Here is a 27,859-nt window from a genome sequence, read left to right on the forward strand (position 1 = left end):
GGAAGCTAGTCCAAGTTTGTCCTGAGCCGACCAGGCCAGACTTCCCTTCCGGCCCTGTCGTCCTGCAGGGCCTGGGGCGAGCTGTAGAACATGTGACCTGCTTCGCTGTTGAAGACTGTCCTCGGGGCTACTGAGTTGACGCAGGTTATGGCTCCCCAGCAGAAGGACCAGGTTGTTACATGGTCATCCCATGAATGCCTTGAGAGCCTACCCTGCCTGCCCCGGGGCTTCTGTAGCGAGGCCAGTGTTGGTGTCTAGGGGACTCAGTCAGCGGGGGAGGAGATGAACACTGAGCAGTTATTGGCGTGTTGAGAGCCCTGAGGGAGAAGGACAGCAAATTCCCCGGAATGGTCTGAGCTGCACTCATTCTCATCTTCCCTGAAAACCTTGGACCTCGGAGCCTCGTTCGGGCCGTTGCCTAGTTTTATTTTTTTTAGTTTTATTTTGCCACCTTAATGGAGATTTTGCTGTTGGAAATAAGGTCTAAAGTATTTAATACATTTTAAAAGCAGTACTTCGGGTGTTGATGAAAGTAGAAATAGGTGGGAAAAGTGTGTCACCGTATGGTGTCCCTGGGAAGTTCCCTGAGGCCTGCGATCAGAACGCCGGCTGCACGGGGACAGGGATCCGGGCAGTTTTCTCCACGCGCGTACCCCTGGCTCCCGGCACAGGGCCTGACCTGGTGGGCCCTCAACGGGAGCAAATGATGCTGACCTCATGGGGCAGTGGGAAACACTGGTTGAATTACATTTTAACAACATCTTTCAGTTCATCAAAGCACATCTTAACAAAAGAAATTATTTTAACTTCTTGGCATAGGCCAGAGTTCTCAAAGAAATCTTTTTTACTTGCTATTCTAGAGCAGCAGTTGTGGCCTGGGACACAAACACGTGGGCTGGTGGTTTCTTTTGCCGAGGGGGAGATTAGGGAGGTTGGGGGATGAAGGTTATTATTTCATTAAAAGGAGAACTTGGTTTTTTTTATGTCGAAAAAGTAGGAAAAGCAACTTTAGGGACTACCCTTTATCCTGTATTGAGCGCAACTCTCTTTTGTCATCGTTTTCCTTACTCAGCTGGGAATCTAAACGTTCCCAGGCCCACATCAGCTGTCAGCCAGACCTTCAGGGGCGCAGCTCAGGAGCCCGGCAGGACAATGTCCACAGAGAGGGTCGGCAACCAGAGGATTTGGAAGACGGCACTTCCTCTGATGGAATCCATCTTTTTTTCTAGGCAGCTCCTTTAAGTTTAAGAATGATTTTGCACCATTTACAGCCACATAGCTTTTATGGCCGGTGAGGAGCCCAGCTGAGCAACACCTCAGGGATGCTTATAAATGCTTGTTGGAACAGCTTTGGGAACAAGACAGTCAGCTTGCTAGTGGCCATTAAGTTGGGCAGATTCAGGATTCTTGGCATCTTTATCATCCGTTGGAAAGTTGCAATGACAAAACGTATTTGTGTGGCCCTGGCTGCTGTGGCAAAGTGTCTTGAGCACTGGCCTGCGACTGAAAGGTTGTTGGTTTAATTGCCAGTCACAGCACATGTCTGGGTTGCAAGCCTGGTCCCCAGTTAGGGGCGTGCGAGAGACAACCCATGGATGTGTCTCCCGCATATTGATCTGTTTCTCTTCCTCTCTTCCTCCCTCCCTCCCCCTCTCCTTAAAAGTAAATAAATACAATCTTAAAAATATATATTTGCCTGCCCTGTGTGGAGCACATTTTTTTCTGATGATAAATGTTTTATATATACTCATATATGTACTTTCCCCATAAGTTGGAATATATACCCATATGTATATATGAGACATATATACATATAAAAAGGTAGAAATGTGTGTGTGTAGATAGTGCTATGGTCTGAATGTTTGTGCCCGCGCCCCAAATCTGTATATTGAAATCCAAACCCCCAAAGGTGATGGTATTCGTAGGTGAGGCTTTTGGGAAGTGATTAGTTCCTGAGGATGGAGTTGTCATAAATAAGATTATAACTCTTTTTATTAAAAGAGATTCCCGCGGAGTTCCGCAGACCCTCCGCCCATTGAGGATGAAGTGCCCCTTGTCCCACCATGCCGGCTCCACGATGTCGGGCCTCCCTGCTTCCAAAACTGAGAGAAGGAAATATCTTTTGGTTTATAAGCTACCAAGTCTGTGGTATTTTGTAATATTAGCCCAAATGGACTTCATGCATACATACATATACACATACACCTGTGCATGGTGTGAGAGAGGAGAAAAAGGGAAAGAACAGAAATAAGTTATTATTCCAAAATCGAGGTATTTCTCCATTTCCCTAATGCCATGTTTTTAATTACCCGAAAGGTTTCCACTGTCAGTCACTGAAAGCCCTTGATGCAGAAAGATAAGCCATACCTGTTTTAACACACTTCTCCAGGAGAAAAAATATATTTTTTTAGTATATTTGAAGGTTCTGGTTTGGAATCTCACTGACATCCACTTACTTTTGAAAGATTTCTTGCCTACAGGAGAGTGAGCGCTGTGGACGCAGTTCTCCGTAACTGAACTGACACCTTCCTCTGCCTTGTCATGGTCTATTTTTAAATTTGTATACGTGACCTGAAAACTCAGTTCCACTAAAAATACCTTTCTCAATAATGCCAGGGAGCAAGTTGTGGTAACTGGATGCACAGAAATACCACCACTTCACTGGCCAGAGTCCAAAACATCTCTATGAATCACCCATGGATCCCTCCTTTTTTCTGCCACAAATATTACAATTTTAGCTTAGGTAGTAGATTCATTTATTGTCCAGCAAATAGTCACTGAGTGCATACCATGTGCCAGGCACCAGTAGAAGCACTGGGGACATAGAGCAATGTGGAGAGCAGGACCAATAAGATGGCATTGGTCTGGTCAAGATAACAAACTATATAAAAGAGTCACTCATGTCAACCAAAGCGGCTGCCAGTCAGCCATGACCCTTTGGTTCAAGGGAGAAACTATCTAAATCAGAGCAGACATATCTGGCAAAGAGACACACCTAAATATCTGCACGTGTGATCAGAATAGCCATGTCTGCAGAGCAGGACCACCCATAGGTAGGCTCCTGGGGAAATTCTACACTCCATCATGGGTGCCAAGACATTTATCAAAACACCCAGAAGGGCAGAGAACACCACTTTCAAGGTATAACTGAGGCGGGCTCCAAACAGCAGAGCTCTGCCCCATGCCACGCTGATGTCCCTCGGCATCAGCACTGGAGGCTCTGCCCTGTGGGACGGAGGACTTTCATCTGCACTGCTGCCTATGTGGCTCCAGAGAGCCTTCCTTGCAAGACACTGAAAACTCCCTTGTCCACTGTCCTGTCTCCTGGACCTGCAGACTGAGACTGGGACTCGGGTTCTTCTCTCCCATTGATTGCTCTGTGTGTGTTATATTTCTCTTAGATTGTTAGTGTGAGTAGGATATTAATGTATGTTGATGTCCTACTTTGAGTGAACCTGTGTTCAATAAAAGTTGAGTGAATAGCATGGTTACTTTGTGTGATTCTTATCTATTCCTTGGTGCTGAGCCGCTCAGCGGGCAGCTAGCTGAGCAGTTGCCCGGCTGACTTATAGGAAAGGCTATATCACAAACATACGCTTGTATGACACTAGTAGTAAACTAAACAGACAGAAGTCCCTACCGTTTTGGAGTTTAGAGTCTTGTGGCTGAGGGCAAGGACTCTGAAATCAAACTTCGTAGTTCATATCCCAGTTCCAACTCTGTTAGCTCTTTGTGACCTGCCGTCTCTGTAAAACGATGGCTTTGCCTAGGTGGACAGCAGTCACAGCTAGACGTGGTCAGATCCTAGGAATATTCTAAGGGTAGAATCAGAAAGATTTGCTGACAGGTTGGGTGCAAGGAAAAAAAGTCATGGATTACTCCAAGGTTTTTTGTCCTAACTGGAAGCAGGGAATTTCCATTTATGAGCTGGGGCAGGTTGTGGAGATGAGGTTGGGCTTTGTCTGTGTTAAACTTTGAGATACTACTAGACATCCAAGTAGTAACTGTTAAATTAAATTACTTTCCTGATCCCTTGCCTTAGACTAGAGAATATCAATGAATGATATTGGGTTAGACAAAAAGTTCATTTATTTTTTTTCCAAACCATGGCTCTAGCAGTGCTTAGTTGTCTTTAACTTCATTTGAAACAATTTTGTTAGAATGATTTGTGACAGCTATCATATCAGTGTGCATTAAAAAAAAATGCATTTACCAAAATTGGTGAATTGTTGCACAGCTATTTCAATATTGAAGGTGGAAGAAAATACACAACATTTTTGGTGTATTATGCTTTATTATTTCAAGAAAGATAAAAACACAACAGAAAAGCAAACAAACAAACAAACAAACCCGGTTTATACAGTGTATGGAGAAAGTACTGTGACTGATTGAATGTGTCAAAAGTGGTTTGCAAAGTTTCTTGGTACTATTGACATGTTGGCTAAACAATTCTTTGCTGTGGGGCTGTTATATGCACTGGAAGATGGTTAGCAGTACCCCTGACCTCTGCCCACTAGAAGCCAATAGCGGGAGATAGCCAACATACTCAAAATATCCAAGTCAACAGAATTATTGGTGAAAATGAACACTGTGTCTCTTATTTTACAGAAAAAGCTAAACGGACTTCTTGGCCAACTCAATACTTTGCAGACCTGCTTTCAAGGATTCTCTCGATTTCCATAAATCTCAATTTCCTCACCTGCAAAGGGGATTTAATCACCATTTCATAGGTTATGAAGATGAAAATAGATGTTTGTAAAGTAGCCCAATGATCTTAGCGTCCATTAAATGCAACAGAGGATCAACTAGCGTTTAATCCGAAAGCCGGATTAAACACACTTGTAACAAAGGCAAAAAATTACTACACCTAATAAAGGGCGTACACCTAACAAAAGCTCTAAGCCGCGTCTGCAAAAGACGGCTTGGCCACGGCCAGGGTTTTGAAGAAAAGGAAATACACAGGAAATTAACACAGGGCGTTCAGTAACTGACAGGCTGCTCTGGTGACCACACTTCCCAGCAGCCCTCGCGCAGCCAGGCGCCTAAGCGGATTGGTCGCCTCCTCGGGGGGCGTGTTGGGGGAGGGGCGGGCTCGAGGCACTGTGGGTAGGAGACGGCGGACGACGGAGGCGCCATTTTGTGGAGCGGCGGTACCCTGTTAGAGATTCTGGGGCACAAAACCGCTACTTCTGCAACTTCGACCCTTCCTGAAGGTAAGTGTGGCGGGCGGCCGAGATGACCGGCCGTTCCTGCTGTTGGAGCAGGCCTTGTGGAGCCTCTCTTTGGGCCGCGGGCGGGCGGCTGCCAATCCAGACGGGTCTCTCGCGGGGCTGAACTACCCAAGGCGTTGGAGGCCCGCGCCTCCCTTCGCCGTCAGCGCTGTCAGCTTTCAGAGTACGCCCTCCCGCTCAGCCCCAAGCCTGTTTCGCTGGGCCTCTGAGTGAGTCCCTGCCAGGACGCGCTTTTGACTCCCCATCCCACATGAGCCTGGAGCCGTCGCCGTCCCTCGGGTACTCCTCGGCAGTCCTGGCAGTTTCTAGCCACCATCGCCCCACAGCCGCATCTAATAAGCTCTCTCCGGTCGGCTGTTGTGTGAAGTCTTCTCCGCGGGCTGGGAACCTTTTGGCGGCGGGAGGGGCGTGTGCAGGGAGTTAGGGAAAGCCGGCCGCCCCAGTCGGTTGCGCCGGCGGTGGCGCCGCCATCTCGGCCTCGACACCCCACGGAGGTGGGTCTGGGCACTGCCCAGGAGACCAAGGGCGGCCTCAGCTTTCCGGCCCAAGGCCTTGTTTCTCCCAGGTGATTCTCTTCTGTTAACTCAGCAAATGTTCTTTGGGTGCCTGCTGTGGAACAGTTTCTCGCCCCTCGCAGGCATCGGACGCGTTCTAGTTGCGAGGGATGCTTTACCAGCGCTGCGGGCCTGCGGGGCAGGACTGGCTCGGGGCCCTGTGGGTATTGTTACCCAGAATTAAGTCGAGGTTTGCTCGTGTCAGATTGAACCAACCGAGGCGTTGTAAGTGGAGTAGATTTCAGTCAGCTCAGCCTCCGAGCTTGTAAAAGGTTTTCAGTTTTTCATTAGAAATTTTTGAATTTCACGTTTCCCCTTGTATTAATAAAGACACGGTGATAAATGTTTTAATGGTCTTCTGCCCCACTGGAGTTTCTTCGATGCAGCGCAAGGGAGCTGAGTGCAGCTCTGCCCTTTTTGCTTTGTAATCTTAAACTAGGAACAGGGAAAGACCGTTCCGCCTGCACCCCTTTATGGGTTTATTACTGAAAACGGAATCCACTATTATACAGTATGCTCCGTGTTCCCGCTTTCCTCATTGTTAACAAAACGTAGCATGATTTTAATGTTGACAAGGGGTCCCCTTCTGTGACATTGGTGAAATTCAAACCTCGGTAATGTCCCAGCTTATAGAATAATTGATTTAAGTGGTCTCTCAGATTTTTGCAGCAAACTCTCTTTTCTCCTAGAAAAAGCCCAAAATTTGAAGCTGTCGGAGCAGTGTGCTAGATCTTCAGTAAGGCAATGGGTTCAGACAAACGGTAAGTTACTACCCTGCATGCCTTTCAATATTTCAGTGAAGACTGAACCGTTTTTTAAAGTGGTGTGTTTATCAACAAATTCGGGAGTGCCTGTTTTGTGCCGGGCTTTGCCGTGGGCCCTTGCATGATCCCTGCGCCCACAGGCCGGCAGTTTAGTGGGAGAATCAAAGTGCTGTGGGAGCCGTGCTGTGAGACAGGAAGTTGAGGGCGCTGTGAGAGCGCAGAGGAGGCGTGTGTGTGTTTTCCTGCGAAGGGCCAGGAACGCTTCCTGGAGAAAGTATGCTCTAAGAGGAAGCCTGAAGGAGAAGTAAGATTAGGCAAAGGAGTGTATGGTGGAGTGAATCACAGAAGATTCCCAGGGTGGATAGCAGCCTGTGCAGAAGCCAGGGGATCGTACATCCTGGCACTTGGCACGCTACCTGGGTGTAGTAATAAGTAGTCAGTGAGTGCCAGCTCTTGTTATTGTCCCCTGCATAACAAGATGATCCAGATTTATAGAGCTGAGAAGTTTTGGCCTGTGGATTACATATAGAAACACTGCCAAAGAATTGGTGAAGAATTTAAGGTGAGAGCGTTTTGGCTGCTGTGTCATCTATAGATTCTGCCACTCAAACCATTTGATTTAAACATACAACGTTTCAGTCACCTGCCTCCTCAATATTGAGGCTAGTCCCAGTGATGGATCAAATTGATGGCCCAGAGGGACTCGGCAAATGTGCATGTCACACGATACCATTATTTTAATTCCGTGTGAGCAGCCTGCGGTTCCAAATAACTTAATAAGTTAATGTTTACCTTTTCAGGGCTTCTCATCCCCATACTTTACAATCATGAAATAGTCCTAGACTTGTCATTTTCACTGCCTTTTTTTTTGTTTGTTTGTTTGTTTGTATATGCTAAATGAGGCCCTGTGAGCCTCTCCTTTGTCTTGTCCTTACATAGTAGTTTCATGAACCTGGTAAACAACTTAGGAAAGAACTGTGTATGTCTGTGGTCACATGGGCTTAAGCCTCTCGTTTTTAGATTTTTCCAGTGCTGCCCAGTAACCAAAAATAAACCAGGTGCTATAGGAAATAATGTTCTCTGGCAGTGCTGAGTATGTCTCACAGATGAACTACTTTGTTAGCTGCCTGCTGGAGAGAAAGGTTTGTTTAACTCACCCACGCTGTTGTGATACCCTTGAGAGTGGATGAGTCAGGCTGTGCTCTCCTTTGAAACTGGGTGAAATGCTAATAATTTTTTTCTCCCTATCTTTGATCACTAAGATTAAAATCAGGGATAAGTTGGGCGGTGTGTAGACCACAGGCTTGGGAACATGCAGGATAAATTTGAACAATCTGGCCCTTTCTCTGAAATATTAAACCCAGACATTTGACAACCCATGTTTTCAGAGTTGGCATGAATTCCTAAAAATTACCTTTGCCTTTAGGGATGAGATGTTTTCCCAGTGGTTGGTTGTCCTTGTGAACCAGAATTTAGTGATACACTTAAAGGGATACGTAAAACTATTTCTACATCTTATAAACTGAGCTATGGGGTTTGTGTTCCACCGTATTTTCTAACGGGACAAAACGTGATTTACTTTAGAGTTAATGAAAATTATTTTTTCTGGCAGAGTGAGTAGAACAGAGCGCAGTGGACGGTACGGCTCCATCATAGATAGGGACGACCGTGATGAGCGTGAACCCCGGAGCAGGCGGAGGGACTCCGACTACAAAAGGTCTAGTGACGATCGGAGGGGCGACAGGTACGACGACTACCGAGACTACGACAGTCCAGAGGTGAGTGGCCGGCCGCCGTGCCCCGAGTTGTTAGGCTCATGAGCTGCATGCATAGGCTCTGCGGGGTCCTTGAAGTAAGTGTGCCAAGTGTGGGATCGCTCCTCTTGAATATTACTATTCTGGAGTCTGTTGATTGACTGTAACCCTCAAAGACAGACTTGACCTTACAGTAACAGAAAGATTGGCCAGGTTTCGCAGGGGGCTCACCGCGCACCACACACTTCTCTGAGCACTTCACTTAGGGGAACTCACTTAGGTCTCCCTACACCCCGTAAGGTAGGTGGTCTTCTCATTTTAAAGATGAAGCAGTTGGGTGTAGTAATATGCCAGCCCTGTGCCCCCGTTGTAGTTTCGGTCACCTTAGCGTGCCTTTTTTCATACTCCTTTCCATACATGGCTTTGTTTTAGAATAATCATGCTGCCCATGTAATGTTGCCGTGTTTTTCTTTTTCCATGCATATAATCTTCATATCATAACAGGTAATGGTATTTCATTGTGTGTTACACGATACAGTGAGTTGTAAACACATTCTTCCTGAACTAAATGGTTGTTGACTGGGTATTTTTGGTTTTGTTTCATTTTGTTCTGCTGTTTTAGAAAACACTGCAGTGAACATTGTCATAGAAGTCCTGGATCAAAGGGTAGAAACCCAGTGTGATTTTAACTGTGATTTTGTTTGTTGTGAATCAGAGAGAACGTGAAAGAAGGAACAGTGACCGATCTGAAGATGGCTACCATTCAGATGGTGACTATGGCGAGCATGACTATAGGCATGACATCAGCGATGAACGGGAGAGCAAGACCATCATGCTGCGCGGCCTTCCCATCACCATCACGGAGAGCGATGTAAGGGGAAGCAAGTCCTAACAGGCAGTCTAGTGGGCACAGTGAACTTTGAACTTCTACCATTATCTTCTTCTGTTGTTGTTGTATCTCAAGCTAATATCTCAGCTAGTGATTGGGTAAATAGGGAGGGTGGGGTCACGCTGTTTTTGGTCAAAAGCTGCTGAACACTCGGCACAGTGTGGGCAGGTGCGCTTGTAAACATCCATCATGAAGTGGGTGAACACGTTGAAATAATCTTTTGAAAAAATATATTCACTAAAGCCAAATGCGGCCTCTCACAACAACGCCAGTCAGTGCACTGATACAGGTGGGTTCCTAGAACACATCTAGCAGGGGAAGCCGGTACTACAAGGGGCCCACCCTCCAGAAGATAACTCTGGGGTTTTTTGGAGAGGGTCTCCCAAAAAAATCTCTAGGGTAGATTTCTCTCAATTTGGGTCATTTATTCATGTAAATTACCATTTATATTTAGGCTTTGAAACTCAGTGTAGAATTTCCAGAAGTTCCTTAACTACAGGGATTCAGGTCTTGTTCCTTCAGTATCCCTTAGAAGGTAGTCAATACATTTTTATTGAATCGGTTACTTACTTGGTGAGCACGTATCAGTAAACACACTTTCTTCAGGATCTCGTCACCCTTTGATTTGATGAAAATTATACTATTACTCATTAGAAATGTCTGAGCAGCCTGTTCCAAGGAAGGCCATCCCCTGGCTGCCCACTCCTCAGACTGGCCAGCTGGGGCCTTGGTGTCCTGGTCACTGCTTGGTTTCCGGTGGCATCTCTGGCCCCCGCCCGTTCCTTCGGGGTGTACCGCTGCCTGCATCCCCTGCAGGTCCCTGGGATGCATCCTCCATCTGCTTTTTTCCTCTCGGAGCTACTTTACGTAAAGCCTTTCCTGATCTACCAGGCAGAGTTGCTGCTTCCTTGGTCTCGTCCCAGAGCACGCTGACACATTCCGTAATGCTCACGCTGTGGCTGTCAGCGTGTGTGTCACACTTCCCCCGTGGGGCCACAGACCCCTGAAAACAGGTTCCATGTGAACTGGGCGTCTGTTCCCGACCCTTGAATGCAGGAAACTGCTCACCCCATGTCGGTGAAATGAATGGGTTTTGATTTGACTCAAGTCAAAGGCTTTTGGTAGGAGAGGTGGTGCTGTTGGTGCCAGGTGCTGGAGTCTCTGAAAGCCTGGCTAGGTATAAAAGAAAGTTCTTGAGGGTTTTGCTTGCTGGCAAAACTGGTGCAGGTTAGAAGTACAGACGGGGAGCGTGGTGGGCAGAACGGCGCTCAGGTAGTGGCCGCAGCGAGCGTGTAGGGTAGGGGTAGGAAATCCCACGGGCGCCAGGTCAGGGAAGTTAGCTCGCTTGTCCAGTTGTCCCCTTGAGTCTGTTAGGCCTGTGGACCTGGAAGCCCACAGAGGAAGTGGGTGGTAAGTGGAGAGCAATGCCCTTGACAACACTTTGGGGCCTCCTTGCTGCTAATGAAACGAGATTGTCGCGCTTGTGTGTTCTAGGCTTCTTTGGGGAATTGGAAGTCTCTACCATCGAAAGGTGGTTTTCAGAGAATTTCTGAGGTTCCCAAGTGCTTGTACAATAGCCTTAGAGCATTGCTTGTTGGGATCCTTAATCTTCTGGGCTTCAGTTTATTACTTTTATTGTTTGCCCTTTTAGTTTGTCCTCTACTGGCACATGAATTCTTAGAGTAACTATCTCTAGTTATTATGTTGCCATATGTGTTATTGTATCACTAAATATAACTAAAGTAACCATCTTTAGTTACTCTGTTACTAACATGAATCTGAGTCCACGGTTGGGTCTGGCACAGGGTAGCACTAAACATGCTCTGTGGAAATAGAAATATAGTTCATTTTCCTTAATTGTGGTGGTGGTTGTCGATCCTGGGGGGCTAGCCAGTGAAGACTGGGCCACACAGCAGGGGGTAAGCGCTGGAAGCAGGCAGAGCCTTGCTCCAGTTATCGCTGGAGCTCCGCCTCCTTGGCCCGCCCGCCCCCCCCCATCGGAGGCAAAATTGTCTTCAGCGAAACTGGTCCCTGGAGCCAAGAAGATTGGGGACCGCTGGTCTATACAATCACTGCGAAAACTCAAACCATGGCCCCCGAGGGAAATGCAAAGTGAGGTGGTTGTGAGCCTCTATAGTTACATTTTCATCAGCCTTGTTTATATGTATGTATTTAAAGATGCCTCACTTAATATACGTTGTTGACGTCGTAGCAGCTGTAAATCATGCCTGCGGAAAGCTTGCCTAATGTGTTCTGTGTATAAGCTGTGAGGCACCTCGTGGCCTTCTTGTGCTGAGGAACACTAGATAGCACTCAGCACTGCACTTGGGGAGCCATTTACGCAGTGAGAGCAACAAAAATGGGGAAAACTTGACACTAAATAGACTGAACAGGGCACTAGTTTATAGTGGGAACACGGAAACAAGGCCAGACGCCCCCTCAGCTGGGAACCTGTGTGGCGGAGACCCGGCCCCTTTGCTGCCCTGCGCGGGTCCGCAGGAGGGCACGGCCACGCCGCAGGCATGGACTGGAGTTACGGGGTTAGTGAGCAGGCACGCCCGCAGATGCAGAATCCACAAACAGCAGGGATTGGCTGGGATCCTGCAGGTGGCCTTTGCCCATAAGGGGTTACTAAGGCTCTCTGTTCCACAAGTTTGGCCGTAAAATCCCCCCGCAGGAGTATTGCTTCCTGGTATGATTGGTAAATTGACTGATGTATTTTTTATCATTGCCTTTTGCAGTAGGGGCTTGATCTGACATCACTAAGAAACCTATGAGCCAGAATTGGTTCTTGTAGGCCCAATTAATGTTTATTTTGAATTCTTAGGAGCCTAACAATGTATGAGCTTTGTTAGTTTTCAGCATTAAAGTGAATGTAAAAATTCTTTCTTAAGATGGTATGCAGAAAATAAGGGGAATTTCTCGTTTTTTTGGCTGTTGAGTCTTTTTTTTTCTTTTTTTTCTTTTTATTTATTTTTTAAAAGATTTTATTTAGCTCAGTTGGTTAGAGAGTCATCCCAACGCGCCAAGGTTGTGAGTTAGATCTCCTGTCCGGGCACATAAAAGGATCAGTGAATGCATAAGTGAGGGGAACAACAAATATCTCTTTCTCCCCCTCTTTCCTCTCTCTCTCAAACTCAATTAACAATTTTTTTTAACCTCAATTTTTTTTCTGGTCCTTTAGAAAAAAGGATGATGAGATTGCACCATCCTTTTTTAAAGTGGGGAGGTTTGAGGGGCGGGCACCATGAGCAAGACTGTGTCACGACGTGAATGACGTGCCCGGGCGGCATGTGGAGGGAGAGCGTCGCTAAGGATGCAGGAACACAGTACTCGCTGTGAGGAGTGTTCCTCCTCTTACTCCAGTTTTAGAGCCGTCATGTTGGGGCGGCAGAAGTTCAGAACTGGGCCAGCAAAGCAGTCAGTGCTGCCCCCAGTTGCTGAACTTTCTTTGGAATGGTTTGTGGCTGAAGCTTTAACTGCGAATGTGTAAAACCCTGTGCAGATTCGGGAAATGATGGAGTCCTTTGAAGGCCCTCAGCCTGCGGACGTGAGGCTGATGAAAAGGAAAACAGGTGAGAGCTTGCTCAGTTCCGCTGTTCTGGTCTCTTCCCCGTTCCCACCTCAGTCCCTAAAGACCATCCTGGTACCCCCAGCCTTCAAGCACATGAATTCAGAATGAAAGGTTTGCCATGGCTAAGGAATGTGACTCTTTGAAAACGATGTTAGAGAGCATCTGAGGACCTTTTTAAAAACTTTGCTTTTAGGGACTTTTCTTTCCTTCGGTAAGTAGTGATTTATAAACTCCTTGTTTGTAGTCGGTTGCATGGTTACTTTTTAAGTGTGGAATCAAATCGAGTGGCATTTAGCTCAGGCGGCTTGGTTCCTTGCCATGGCAAAGTATCAAGAAGATCCCCAAGTCAAGTCACATTTGTAAAGCTGCTTCCCAATTGGCTTTGTCACGCAGTGTTGAAGCAGTGGGAGAGAGATTCGCCTGTTGTAAAGGAACTGACTAACACGAGTATCCCGTCTATATCTGAATGCTGTCTCTAGGTGTAAGCCGTGGTTTCGCCTTCGTGGAGTTTTATCACTTGCAAGATGCTACCAGCTGGATGGAAGCCAATCAGGTTGCTTCACTCACCAAGTCTAGATATTCATGAAAGTGGAACAAGTCTGTACAATTTAAAAACAAAACAAAACAAAAACAGAAACAAAAAGGTTGAAGGAGTGGTTTGTTCCAAAGGAGTGACTTTTAAAAGAGAAAAGCTTTGTATATATTAAAATTGATGTGACCAGAATAAATGCAGTTCCAAGGACTGCGTTGCAGAATTTGCTCTACCTTAGACTTACCTACCTGGCAGGGCTTTGTTAACCGCTGAACACCTGTCTGGTAATTACCAAAACATCTGGATGTTCCAGTTTCCCTGATTATGGTCCTGTTCATTATGTCCATTGGGAGTAATCTTAGAACATCCCACTCTCGAATTTGACAGTGAAGAGAGTACAATAGAAGTCTGCCGCAGGCATTGTATAAATAATTCCTTATTTCTGCTTGGCGACCACAAACCTCCAGGAGGCCTTACTGCTCATGTGGGTCCTTCCAGGACTATTTAAGGGCCTGGTGGAATCTGTGAACAATAAGTCTGATGAGATTAGCCCGGGAGCTGGTGTCCTGCTGCTGTCTAATCTAGTTAGAGTGGCATTAACATTCTAATCTCCCCAAGAATGCCTGTGATAGTCTGTTCAAAGCAAATCATTGGTGGTTCTTTGATGTAGCATTAACTGAAGTATCAAGATGATGTCCAGTGCTTGGCACTTAGATAACATTTTTACCAGAACTCCAAAGCACAGTATTGAGTGCCTTAACCAAGTGCATTCTGGGAAGTTCTCTTAACTCATGTTGCTTTTCTGCAGCATTTTATGATTTGTCACCCATAAATAAGAACTACATTGTTTGTTAATATATTGCCATTTATAACAAGACTCACTAATTTTGATTGATTTGTTAAGATTTTTAAGCCTCATTTTCTTAACCCAGAGGTGACAACCTGATCTTACAAAAGTAGAGCTTCATTCATTTCATACCATGGACACCATCCTGGTGGGTGCCGAACGTGCACAAGCTTCGCGTGAGTCTGTTTGCTTGACGTGGCAGCATCTTTTGATGCAGTGGCTATATCAGAAGGACTTGCCTGGGAGTTTAAAACTCCTAAGAAGTTGCAGCCTGTAAGACATTTCAACATCTCCACAATTTTAATGTATACAAAGCTGTGCCAATGTGTAATACTTCATTACAGCTCAAATTCACTCCAGAACTCAAAGGCCGATAGGTTTAGGGACTCAGCGTAGTTCGGAGTCTGCCCCCAGCACGCGCCCCGCCCGGCGGGGCGGCCTGCTGCCACTTCTCCCAGCTTCTTTAGTTGCGCTCTGTACACCAGGAGCGGGTGGCCCTTGGGCTCTTTCCCTCCTGGCCAGACATGCAGCCTTACCTTTAGATGTTGCAGAGACAACATTCACAGCATGTCTTAAACTCCTCCAGGATATGCACGAACCAAATTGCTCAACAGTATGTATGTTTAGAGGGGTTAGACTCCTTTTAAAAATCTGGACGTCTGACCTCCTGCTTAAACCTGTTCTAATAGTGTCAGGAGACCCCACTCCCTCCCCCATTTCCCCTCAAAAAAGGATAAGGAAAAGGTGCTCCTGTTAAATGAAGACTCTCTGGGGGCAGGTGCTGGGCGTGCTCTTGGCTGGCCTGGTTCAGCTTCTAAAATGCAGTCCCCTTAAGTCACGTCGCTGACCTGAGGGATGAGGTGGCGCGCAGGCATTGCGAGTTTTTCCTGCCCCCCGAAGACACTCCATTGGCCTCCTGGTTTCCCCTTTTGAAGAGAGTACCGTCTATTTCAGTGAAAAGCACACCTGTCACCTAGGACATGACGTGTTTGCAGTTGGCAGGAAGAAATCTCATTTAGCTGTTTCAGAGTCGATGGCATTCAGAATAGTCCCTCCTGAGAAAGACATGTAACCAGATGCCCTCCTCAAATGAATTTCCCTCCCTTGTCTCCCAGAGGACACCTCCTGAAGCAGGAATGTGGGGGAAGGGGACATGTGAAGGTTTTTACTCTGCATAAGGATGGGGTCTGGGGGAGAAGTGAAGCGAAGCCCAAGGGCACGTGCCGAGGGCTTCATAGGAGGCAGCCTCAGAACTGGGAGCGTTGTGTTGTCTGCTTTTTGAACTAGACTGTCACTCTCAGGCAGCCTGTCAATGCTGAATGTTAGGACTTCTGTCTCTGCTGGAGACACGGCCTGGTGCATGGCAGCGTTTAGTGTCTGGCAGCTTCCTCAGCACTCCCTGACTCCGTTTACCTTTACTCCGCATCCCATTCTCTTACTGCCTGTCTGAAGGATTGGATGGGCAGAGTATAGGTGGCGGTGGTTGGTCCTCCCCGTATGTTGTCCATTTAACTCCAGAGCACTGATTTTTCCGAAGTGTGCTCTGCCCTGGGAAAATGGACACACGTTCCCCACAATGGGAATAACTAATTACTTTTTTTTTTTACAGAAAAAGTTGGTGATTCAAGGAAAGCACATCGCAATGCACTATAGCAATCCCAGACCGAAGTTTGAAGATTGGCTTTGTAACAAGGTAAGGCCGCGTTCCGCCCACGTGACAGCTCCAGGGTTTTTGTTGTTTCTGTGTGTCCCTCTGAAGAGGGAAACAGGCGTATGTAACCACCAGTTTTTATCCTAGCGTGGTTTTTGTGCTTTGCGACTTTCTTTGGGTCCTCCTGTGTACCTGTTAGAGGACAGAATCCCTAGAACATTAGAGATTCAGTTTATTAAGATTCAGGTTCCAAGCCCTGCGTTTTAGTAAAGATTTTAGGTTTGTTTCACGTGATAGTTTCTTGAATCCCAAAGCTCCCAACTTCCGGCAGTCTCCGCCGCACTGAGAGAAACGCGGTGAGCCCGTGAGGTTATGCAGGCCTGCTGTGGCCCCACGCGCCGTTTTGCACTCGGGTGTCACCACTGACATTGTAAGAGGGCTCCTACTCTGTCCCGCCTGTGACCCGTGTCTGGCGTCCTGTCTGCGTTGTGTGTGCGCTTAGGGTGGCCATGTCGCACTCTTCTGGCACAGCGAAGAGCTTTGCCAGCGACTGACTGTAGGTTTGTCGCTCAACCTACACTTCCCCCCCAACTTGATAAAAGTGGGGTTCTACTTCAGAATATGCCAAGATTTGTTTTTCTTGGAAGAATTCACACAGGGAAGCATTGTAAGTGTTTAGGTTAATGCCCCTTTGTCCTGGATATGTGGCATTACTTTCTGCCTACTGGGGCTTGCCCACGGCCTCGTTGCCCCCGCCCACACTGTCCCTAGTAAGCCTGACCTACTGTGAGAAATAATGACAGGTAAAAAATTTTTTTTTCCAGTGCTGCCTTAACAATTTCAGGAAAAGACTAAAATGCTTCCGGTGTGGAGCGGACAAGTTTGGTAAGCCCAGGTTCAGCTTGTGTGCGACACGTAGTAAAACCTGACTGACTGGGCCCTGGGCGGGTGGGTCGCTGGGTTGGAGTGTCATCCCGTACAGCAGAGGGTCACGGATTCGATTCCTGGGCATGGCACATTCCTAGGTGGCAGGTTTGACACCCAGTCTGGGCGTGAATGGGAGGCAGCTCATCGACGTTTCTGTCTCTCTCCCTTCTCTCACTCTCTAAAATCAATAAACATATCCTCAGGTGAGGATTTAAAAAACACACAAATTGGTTTATCTGTGCACTTGAGGAAAAGGAGGGCATTTAAACAAGCACCCTGGATGATTTCCTGAACCCTGCTCGCTGCAGATTTGGTGGGTGCTGCTGGCGGTGATGAGAGTGCAGAGTTCTCTTCTGTTCCGGAGTTGGGGGCTTGCCTGGTTTGCCTCCTGCGTCTGCTTTTCCTTAGTCCACTTGCCCGATTTTTGTTTTTCACATTTACTATGAGGCTTTATTGTAGCCACAGATGATTAAAAAAGAAAATTATTTACTTAAAATTAAGACTTGGGTTTGACTATATTTATTGTCTGTCTTCAATTACTGAGTCCCCCTCTCCTCCCCGTCCCTCCTGTAGACTCGGAACAGGAAGTGCCCTCCGGAACCACAGAATCGGTCCAGTCCGTGGATTACTACTGTGATAGTGAGTTCAAGTATATAATCTCTGGCCTTTATATTAGAAACTGAAGTTTTTTGTTCTCTCACCCTTTTTTTATAAGCAACAGCAGCAGCCTCAGGTTGTCCTATAAAAGGTTGGTTTTTAGAATCTTCTCCATGTCAAAGTGAAAGGTACACTAGGAACCTCCCCAAGTGGGTTTGTTTGTGCTCGAACCTGCCGTGGGATGTACGGTGGTGGGAACGCACACACATGCCATGTGTCTCCTCACCTCCCTCCCAGCCATCATCCTCCGCAACATCGCTCCGCACACGGTGGTGGATTCCATCATGACGGCGCTGTCTCCCTACGCATCCTTGGCGGTCAACAACATCCGCCTCATCAAGGACCGGCAGACCCAGCAGAACAGAGGCTTCGCCTTCGTACAACTGTCTTCTGCAATGGTGAGGGGCTCGCTGAGTCTTTGCTCTGAGAGAGAACTGAACTTTAAGAGGCAATTGTGGTTCATCGAGTGTGATAACTAAACTGTGAACCCGAAGTTCAAGGCTCTCCTATGTGGCCAACTTACAGGCCGACTCCTCTGGGAAGTGGTGAAACGTGGACCTGTGGTAACAGGCGCATCTGCCATTTGAGCCGCATTGGGCCCTTTGGACCTCGTTGTAGGCGGACTGAGCGTCCACTCCTCTCGTGACACCGGGCAGCGTCATGTCCTGGTGGGAAGGGGGATGGTTTTATCCTCAAGATTTCCTGTCGGCAAACAGCAATAAACTGCTGTTTTGTTAAAGAGAAAGCTCTGTTTTCTTGGGTGGGTGGGAGGGTGAGGTTTTTAATCGCATGACAAAATGGTTTTTCTTCACACTTTCCTTCAGGATGCTTCTCAGCTGCTTCAGATACTACAGAGTCTCCATCCTCCCTTGAAAATTGATGGCAAAACTATTGGGGTTGACTTTGCAAAAAGTGCCAGAAAGTGAGTGGCTTTGTTGACCTTATTTCAAACTGCTGCGTGTGCGCACTTGTCTGGGGTTGCTTTGCTAACTGAACCCTAAACCTGTGCTCCCTACACTGAGGCACCAAGGTTGCGGGGGAGGGAGACCATGGTCTCCTCTTAGAGTTTGGTCCCTCCTCTTAGAGTTTGGTCTCAATAACCAGCTGCTAGAAAACTGGAGGGCAGGTGTGGCGGGCCAGCTGCGAAGGCGCGCTACGTGGGCGCTTCAGAACAGCGGGAGCCCACCTGGACGCGCTCGCCTTCCACAGCCGGCCTGCTGACGGCTTCATGTGCCCAGGGCTTCGGTCTGGCCATGCCGATTTCTCATTCCTAGTGTCATTGCTCAGCCAGCAGACACGTCGTTTGATGGCAGGGTCCAAGTGGAACAGTGATGCTACAGGGACACTTGCCCGCCCAGGAGCTTTGCCCTCCTTGCTCTGCAAGGTGGCCTTGCTGGCCCTGAGACCTCCCTGCAGAGGCTGCAGTGAATCGCTGTCTGCATGGCCACGTGGGGCTGGGGTGGAGGGCGTGCTGGTGTGGAGTCACATGACTGGACCTTTGTGGTTTCAGAGACCTGGTCCTCCCGGATGGTAACCGGGTCAGCGCCTTCTCTGTGGCCAGCACAGCTATTGCCGCTGCTCAGTGGTCATCCACCCAGGTAAGGGGGGACCTTGGTGCTCAGCGTGGCGGGGGTGTTGCCTGCACTCACGGAGGGCGCCTTTCCTGCGGGGCTTGCCTCGTAAGCTCTCCAGGTCGTTTTCAGGGAACACGTCCTGGTTTCTTTTCTCAGCGTCCACTAAGTTTGTGTCTCCTCCTCTTCTGACATTTTGTAGTCTCAAAGTGGCGAAGGAGGCAACGTTGACTACAGTTACCTGCAGCCAGGCCAAGATGGCTACGCCCAGTACGCTCAGGTAGGGAGATGTGGCCGGCGTGCGGCTTCTGGTCTCCAGAGTACGCCTGAGAGTAGCGGCTCTAACGGCGGGCTTTATTCTTCAGTACTCGCAGGACTACCAACAGTTCTATCAGCAACAAGCTGGAGGGTTGGAATCTGATGCGTCATCTGCATCAGGTAGAAACTTCGTCTTCCTTTTCTCTCTCGTCTAAGCCGCTGCAATTGAGGAGATGCACCTAGACGCTCTTAGACGCTCTAGCGAGACCCCGAGCTCCAGTTCCATGTCCCTGCGCGGCTGGGGGGCACTTTTGGGGCTGTCACCGTGCCTGAGGGGCTGGGGAAGATGAGAAGTGCTCACGTTCCTTCTCAGACCTCACCTCTGCGTCCCCTCTCTGTGCTCTTAGGGCTCACGAGTGCCCGTGTGGGGTCAGGTGTCCCCGGAGTCTGGGGCCCAGACCTCAGTCAGAAGGGTCACTATAAGACGCCTTTGTTTAATTGTTACTCCAGAATTACAAAAGCCTTCGAGTTAAATCTTTTCTCGACCCCAGAGTAGATAAGGATTCTAGCCTTTCTTTTTAGCCATCATGGATTAACTGTGTGTCACGTTCTAGTAGGACTGTAAAGGTGAAACTGTCGTGGGCCCAGGGCATTTTAGTGGGATGAGAGCTGACACACGTGAAGACAGAAGGCCGGCCTCGGTGTCACGGATGAAGGCGCTCGCTCCTCCTGACTTTGACCCCATGTTTGTGTCATCAGGCACCGCAGTGACCACCACCTCCGCCGCCGTGGTGTCGCAGAGCCCCCAGCTGTACAACCAGACCTCCAACCCGCCCAGCTCTCCGGTAATCCTATTGTCCTGGGTCCTAGATGCACAGCTGGTGGCTGCTGGGGAGACTGTTTTGCTGGATAAATACCTTTTCCTACTGTATGAGCCAGGGTTGAATAATATACTCCAACCTGTGTTTGATCGTATTAGAGAATACAATTCTTTTTGTGTGTATATTTAAAATGTAAGATTCGAAACAATGGAGGCTTTTGTGCTGCCTGCGTGCTTCGGCCTCACGGCCTTTAGGGGCAAGCCGTCGCGTGCTTTGGCTCAGGGGCAGCCTTGGGCCGTCGGCAGTGTGGGTGGCGGGGAGCCCTGCCGCCGGACGGTTGCAGTGATTTAGTTCTCTCAAGAGGCTGTACAGTTGAAATTACATTGAAGCCGCTGTTCTTTCCAGACCGAGGAAGCACAGCCCAGCACTAGCACAAGCACACAGGCCCCTGCTGCGCCCCCCACGGGGGTAGTTCCTGGTACCAAATACGGTAAGCCAAGCCTCGTGGCGGGCTGTCGACAGCTGGAAGGTGCTAGCTGTTGACTTTGTTTTATAAGACCGCCTCTCCTTTGTGGGTGTCAGAGGGACACTTGGGGATGTGAGAGGAGACGACCACTAACGCCTGCTGCGCCTCGCAGCTTAGAGTTGGGAAGCAGCCCGTGTGCTGCCCGCTAACTGTGTCCCGGGTTTTGCTTTTGCAGCGGTGCCAGACACGTCCACCTACCAGTACGACGAGTCCTCGGGCTATTACTACGACCCGACCACCGGGCTCTACTACGACCCCAACTCACAGGTAGCCCGCACTCCTCCCCCTTGGCCCCACTGGGGGCTCCTTCGTCTCACTGCGTGCGCTTACGGGGGAAGAAGCAGCCCTGCAAAGGAGCAAGGGGCCTGCATTAATGCTTTAACTTCTTCAAAACCATCAGTGTGTAATTTTTATATGTTAGGATTTAAGTTTTTAATTTGTGGGTTAGAAAAACTGTGCTGAGGAATAACATACATACAGAGAAGTGCACAAAACAAGCGTGCAGCTCTGTGAGCGTTTACGGCCATGTGCGCTGCGTGCCAACCAGCACAGAGATGATAGAGGCCGTCGCTGGCTCTGCAAGAGCCCTGGTGCCCCCGCCAGCCAGGCCTCTCCCCCTGGGGGCCGTGGGTCTGACCTCTGTCATTGCGGGTCTTTCCGTCAAGTCGTCTGTAGGTGGCCGTTAACCTTTCTGTGAAGACCGTGGTAGAAATTTTCAGTTGTGTTTTTACTTCCACTTATCCCCTTTTAAATTGACATGGAATTCACTTAACCTCAAAGTCACCATTTTAACCATTTGGGGCGTACGATTCAGTGGTTTTTGGTGTCCTCACAGTGTGGCCCAGCTGTCTCCACCGTCTGTAATTCCAGAACGTTTTCGTCGCCCAAGGGAAGCTCTGCGCCCGTCGCTGCGCAGGCGTCCCCTCAGCCCCTCGCCCCAGTCCCCAAGTCTGCCTCTGTCTCTCTGGGTCTGCCTCCTCTTGACCTTTGGGAAATGGGGTCATGCCATATGTGGCTGCCATGTCTAGCTGCTGCATTTTTTTTGTTTTTAAGACAATTTATTCTTAGAGGGGAAGGGAAGGAGAAAGAGAGGTAGGAAAACATCAATTGGTTACCTCTTGCACACCCCCAGCTGAGGACCTGGCCTGCAACCCAGGCCTTCGCCTTGACTGGGGATCGAACCGGCGACCATTTGCTGTGTAGGCCAGTGCTCAGGCCACTGAGCCACGCCAGCCGGGGCTTGTGTCCGGCCTCTTCATGTGACATCCCCATGGGTTCTTGGGGGTAGAAACTAACGGATGAATGATGTTTTATTAGGGGTGGTGTATGTAATTTTTAAAGAGGAAAAGCAACTTTAACACTCCATAAGTAAACAACTATTTATGGTCAGGAGCTGTAAATACAGGATGATAAGACAAGCGCCTTTAACAGGAGCTTGGCACTGAGAGCTCGTGGTCTCTGAGGGGTGAGGTGGGCACGACGGGCCCCGCCTGCCGGGCTGGGCCTCCGCAGGCTCCCTTCACGCCTCTCGCCGAGGTCCGGCCTTTTCCCAGGAGGCTCTCCTTGCTGGACACAGAGGTCGCAATTTCTGTGTCTGGCCCACCTCACCTTCCCTGGAAGAGACAGGACAGACAGGCTTCCCTGGGTCCCTGCTGAGCAGGTGGGGTGACAGGCTGGGAGGTAAAGAGGAGAGGCAGGTGCTCCCTGGGCGGGGGCAGCTCTTCCCCCGGACCTCAGGCCCAGTCCCTTCACCTGTCACCTCCTTAGGCACCCAGGCTACTTAGTAGTGTCCTACAACCCTGCGTTTGGTGGTCTCGGTGTTCAGTGTTGTGTGTGGTTGCAGCGGGTGACAGCTGTTCCTGCTTGTCATGGGGGGTGTATGCTGGCTGCCTGGTTTGCGCACGTGGTCTCTGTGGGAAGGAGTCAGACACGTTGCCATCCGAGTCCCCTGTAGGCCCAGGGGTCAAATCAGTGGGAACTAGGCTCTAGCGAAGAAGCTGTGTTCTCCTTTTGCCCGAGAGGGCTCCCGCCTTTGCTGGCCGGCTCACCCTCCTCGCCCGCACCAAGGTGGGCGCTCCTCTGTGGGCAGGAAGGATGTTTTATGTCTGTCGGTGTTATTTTTGGGTTTCTGTTTTTTTGTTGTTTTTTCTGACAAAACACTCATGTGCCTTTTTAACAAAACATTCCTGTAAGTTACTGGTCTGATGTAGCAGAAAGTCTGCATTAATTGTGTTTTTTTTCCTAGTACTACTACAACTCCTTAACGCAGCAGTACCTGTACTGGGATGGCGAGAAGGAGACCTACGTGCCGGCCGCAGAGTCCGGCTCCCACCAGCAGACGGGCCTCCCTCCAGCAAAGGAGGGGAAGGAGAAGAAGGAGAAGCCCAAGAGCAAAACAGCCCAGCAGGTGAGTGCACGGCCCCACAAGGGGCCCCACAGTCTGTCTCGGTGGTGGGCTACGTTTTTGTCTTGCTTTTTCGTTGTAGCATTTATGGTAGCTTTATTCGTATCCTTAAAGACCGGGCTGCACATCTTACATCAAGTCTGTGGGGCATTTCGCGGTCCTCAGCGGCACCGCACGTCTGTCCGGCTGCCCGATGCCCTGGAGGACGCAGGCTGCCAGGCAGCAGTCCCAGCAGCTCAAGAGGTGCCTGCAGTTAGCAGCAGGGCACAGGGGCCTTGTGACAGCGCGCAATTGAGATAAAACCATGCTTAGTGGCCTGTCGTCCTGACATGGGAGACTAAGTAAGTGTATTCTAAGAGGCTCTGCGTAAATGTTCTCCTGCGGTCCCTGTTTTGACATTAGATCGCCAAAGACATGGAACGGTGGGCCAAGAGTTTAAACAAGCAGAAAGAAAATTTTAAAAACAGCTTTCAGCCTGTCAGCTCCTTGAGAGAAGAAGAAAGGAGAGAGTCCGCCGCGGCAGACGCCGGCTTCGCCCTCTTCGAGAAGAAGGTAACAGCAGCGGGAGTGGTGAGCGTGCTGATGGGAGCCCCCGCCAGGTGGGAGGCTCACGGCCTGTTGTGTTTCCCAGGGCGCCCTCGCTGAAAGGCAGCAGCTCATCCCTGAACTGGTGCGCAATGGCGACGAGGAGAACCCCCTCAAAGTAAGGACGGCCAGCCTGTGTCTTAGAGACCGTGTGTGTGGTGTTTTCTCACTCGGAACCTCAGCCGTGTCTTGGCTTTTGTGGTTTCTGCTTAAAACGGGCCCTGCTCAGTGTTGGCGGGTGTTTGGAGCGGTGTCTGCTCGTGGACTCCAGGTTCAGGGGGACTTTGTGTTTCCTGGGGGAGCAGGTGAGATGGAGCGGGGAATGAGGCCCGAATTCCTAGGCTCAGCTAATTGAGGTTTACTGCATTTGTAAATAGAGTTTTAACGATGTGGAAAGAGAAAATTAAAGCAAGAAGAAATGCATTTTACTCAGTGGATACCGGTCTGTGTGGGCCATTTCTCTGATCCATTGTATTTGGGGGTTTCCTGGACGGACGGTCAGAGGTCGGAACACAGCAGTCCTTTCTCGGGCCCTGGAGGGCAGGTCCAGGAAGGCTACCAGGCCCGCGCTGGGACCTGGCTGCCTGTGCCCCGGAGCGAGGGGGCGGGGCACAGGGCAGGGGTGTGTCTCCCACATCTTGGGTTACGTGTGGCTTGATCCAGACACATAGCCGTAGCTTTCTTCATGTTGTATGTTTCCAATGATCCCCCCCTTTTGTCTCCAGAGGGGCCTGGTTGCTGCTTACAGCGGTGACAGTGACAACGAAGAGGAGCTGGTGGAGAGACTGGAGAGTGAGGAAGAGAAGCTGGCCGACTGGAAGAAGATGGCCTGCCTGCTCTGCCGGCGCCAGTTCCCCAACAAGGATGCCCTGGTCAGGCACCAGCAGCTCTCGGACCTGCACAAGGTGGCCTGGCTTCTCCGCGCGATCCTGGGCAGGGGTGGGGCAGCGGTGAGGAGAGTGTCCGACAGGGGAAGTGCAGTGAACAGCCCTGCGGGCGGCTGCCTTTAGGAGGCTATTCTGGCCCAGGCATTCCCGGGCGTGGTGGGCCACGCTCCAGGCCACTGCATCAAGAAAGCGGGCTGTAGTGTCTCTCTGGCAGGGGTTTTGCCTTAGGTTTATAAAGAATGTCTGATACAGCCAAAGCAGGTTTGCCTGCAGCCTGTTTCAGAGTCGGGGGTGGGGTGGCCGTTCCACGCACACTGGGCCCTGGGTTTCGCGCTCAGGTCAGGGAACTGGGCTTTAACTCCCAGCACGCCAGCACACAGTGGCTGCTGACTGTGTTGCAGTGTTTCAGATTAGGGTGGTCTGACTTCTGGGTCTGTCAACTCTGTCCTGTAGCAAAACATGGACATTTACCGACGGTCCCGACTGAGCGAGCAGGAGCTGGAAGCCTTGGAGCTGAGGGAGAGGGAGGTGAGTGAGGGGCGAGGTGCCACTAGGAAGAGTGTCTTGGGGTCTCTGTCCTTGGCTTTTGTTGGTAGCACTTAGTTTCAGGCTCCAGGAGCAGGGAAGCTGTCACATGCTTAACACCCAGCCCGTGGGGCTCGTGCAGACGAGACCTGGGCTGTGTGCCACGGGAGCCCTGCGCTGTTCCTTCATGCGCGCGCAACGGGACACCTAAGGACTGCCCACGAGTGCTGAACGCCAGTGCTTGCTGGCGAAGGACACCGGCTCTGACCAAGGCACGGGTGTCCTTCCCGGTCTGGCCGGGGAAGCCTTCCTGGGCAGTGAGAGGGGCTTCAGATCAGGCCCGGGGGACAGCAGGGCCTGAGGTGACCACAGGCAATGCGGGAGGAAGCAGTGGGCCAGGCTGGGGGCCAGTGATGGGCAGGGATTCGGTGTTAATGAGGTAGGTTGAGGGCCAGCCGGGCCGAGTTTTAAACATGAATAGAACCCCGTGGGTTAGAAATGGTCCTGTGGGCGAGCTTTCTCTCCCCAGTGCTTCTGAGCTTCTGTACCTGGGAAGCTCAGAAGCACTGGGCTACCCTGGGGAACTGCTGGGCAGGCCACTGGAGGCCGCCTGGGCGCTGTCTGTCCCTGGAGGTGGGCCTGCCCACAGGCTCAGGGCAGTGACAGCGCTGCCCTCCCCCTCCTCGGGGACCCGGCAGGCTGTGGGAAGAGCCTGGCGAGGGGTGGCTAGTTAAGGAGACCGAGTGTTGGAGACGTAGCTCCGCTACAGGCCCCACATGCAGCTTCTCCCTGCCCGCCGGCCTCTTCACCTACGGCTTGGTGCGGAGGGACAGGGCGTTTGTGTGTCAGACCACCACAGAAGGCCAGGCTCCAGGTTACGAAAACACGAGGTTCTGGAGCAGAGCCACTCAGGGTGGTCCCAGACGTGTTGGTTCTCCCGCACAGATGAAGTACCGGGACCGAGCCGCCGAGAGACGGGAGAAGTATGGCATTCCAGAGCCTCCAGAGCCCAAGCGCAAGAAGCAGCTGGACGCGGGCACCGTGTATGTGTGGTGAGCCCCCTCCGCCTACGCCGCGGGGGCTCGAGCTGCTTTAAGTAACTCTGTGTTTGCCGCTGGCAGGAATTACGAGCAGCCCACCAAAGATGGCATCGACCACAGCAACATCGGCAACAAGATGCTGCAGGCCATGGGCTGGCGGGAAGGCTCGGGCTTGGGAAGGAAGTGTCAAGGCATCACCGCCCCCATTGAGGTGAGCAGCTTCCCCAACTCCGCCCACCTTTACGATGGCGCTTGGGAGGGATGTGCTTGGTTTTTGTGGTCTGTAGGTATCTTAGGGTAAGACCTATTTTTCTGCTAAGGACTGTATGTTTCTGTGTCCTTTGTTATAAACAAAGCCGTAATACTTAACACCGACTCAGACCCATTTAGCCTCCATTGGATTTTTTAAAGGTAATTGTGCTTTACTTTCTGGTTACAGATAAAGCAAAGTACAATGTAGTAGGATTTGCGTCCATGATAAGACCCTTTAGATGGTCAGAGCCGAGACTGAGGTGCCATTCCAGGGTCAGAGCCCATCCCCCGCTGGCCCTCCAGACAAGCCCCTCCTGGCAGCAGCGCTTAGTCAGCCTCTTCCAGGCTATGTTTGCAGGGAGTTCTGCTGACGCCAGGCTGTCCTGCTGGATCTGCGCCTGTAATTGCCAGGCCTTCCCTGGGCCTCGGTGGCATGTTTAGGGTCCTGGTTTCCGGGCACAGATGCTTGCTCAGCAGACACTGGCTGGTGGGGGAGGGGAGTGGGGCTCTATCTGCCTGTCCTCCTCGGCCTTTTTTTTTTTTTTTTTTTTTTTTTTTTGGAAGATTTTTTTCTTTTAATTTATTTTTAGAGCGGGGAAGGGGGGGAGAAACATCAATGTGTGGTGGTTTCTCGTGCACCCCCTACTGGGGGGGGGCATGGCCCTCAACCCAGGTGTGTTCCCTGACTGGGAATCAAACCGGTAACCCTCTGGTTCACAGGTTAGCACTGTGTCTGCCGAGCCACACCAGCCAGGGGCCACACCAGCCAGGGCATTCCTTGGCCCATTTTGTACCTGCAGTCCTCAAAACTGCTGCGAGTCCCCAGTGCAGAAATTCTTGTCTATAGATAAGACTTCCTCCGTCTTCCAGTGGGTGGCCTTGCTCAGTAGGGAGTGGGCGGGATAAGGGTGCAGGCACACCCATGTCCCCCGCTGGCTGCTGACAGCAGTTTTGTGTTCCCAGGCTCAAGTCCGGCTAAAGGGAGCTGGCCTAGGAGCCAAGGGCAGCGCCTATGGACTGTCTGGTGCTGATTCCTACAAAGACGCTGTCCGGAAGGCCATGTTCGCCCGGTTCACTGAGATGGAGTGAGACTCTGGGAGAGCAAGGGGAGAGAGGAGGAGGAGCTCCGAAGGGCACAAGGAGCGGTCCATCGCCTGAGTCACTCTTGCCACCCGTCGTCTCTAAGGGCATGCCTTGTCCTGTTCATAGTTTCTAGGGTGAACCACCTCATTCTGCAAGGTTCTCCCACTTAAAGGAGTTCCTCCAGGGTTGTTGGGTGAATGGCCTTCGTTCCTGCCGGAGGACTTGCGGGCCGGCCGGGGGGCCGTGGCCTTTTATACTGCAGTGTACATAGTGTAACTCGCTGCGCTCCGCGCGTGCGGCCTGCGTGCAGCCCTCGGCCCCGCGCACCTGGGGCGTGGGGGGTGCCCTGGTGTGAGACACCAAAGCCGCCTTGTCGTTCGTTATCGTGTTGTCTTTTCTTGGCAAAAGCCTTGTGTATATTTGTATATTAAACATTTGTACAGAATTTTGGAAGATTTTCAGTCTAGTTGCCAAACCTGGCTTCTTTACAAAAGAAATACCTTGAAAAATGAGAGTCTGTGTCTCTT

The 27,859-nt window shown here is 50.2% G+C and overlaps 1 protein-coding gene across 1 annotated transcript; it reads left to right on the forward strand.

Annotated features, from left to right (window-relative positions):
- Positions 1 to 5,102: 5,102 nt before the first annotated feature.
- RBM5 (RNA binding motif protein 5) lies at positions 5,103 to 27,841 on the forward strand. Its single transcript, XM_054594685.1, has 25 exons — positions 5,103 to 5,213; positions 6,475 to 6,546; positions 8,162 to 8,327; positions 9,019 to 9,174; positions 12,698 to 12,767; positions 13,246 to 13,319; positions 15,755 to 15,838; positions 16,621 to 16,681; positions 17,297 to 17,362; positions 17,618 to 17,778; positions 18,205 to 18,302; positions 18,891 to 18,978; positions 19,154 to 19,231; positions 19,317 to 19,389; positions 19,969 to 20,054; positions 20,436 to 20,520; positions 20,732 to 20,823; positions 22,802 to 22,963; positions 23,363 to 23,512; positions 23,592 to 23,663; positions 24,271 to 24,450; positions 24,886 to 24,960; positions 25,903 to 26,000; positions 26,079 to 26,208; positions 27,213 to 27,841. Exons 2-25 carry the CDS (start codon positions 6,530 to 6,532, stop codon positions 27,336 to 27,338), a joined length of 2,448 nt encoding a protein of 815 aa, XP_054450660.1. The 5' UTR covers positions 5,103 to 5,213; positions 6,475 to 6,529; the 3' UTR covers positions 27,339 to 27,841.
- Positions 27,842 to 27,859: the final 18 nt, after the last annotated feature.

This window comes from Pteronotus mesoamericanus, unplaced genomic scaffold, assembly GCF_021234165.1.
Source record: "Pteronotus mesoamericanus isolate MK-2021 breed Mesoamerican mustached bat unplaced genomic scaffold, CSHL_Meso_final scaffold_533, whole genome shotgun sequence".
NCBI lineage: Eukaryota > Metazoa > Chordata > Mammalia > Chiroptera > Mormoopidae > Pteronotus > Pteronotus mesoamericanus.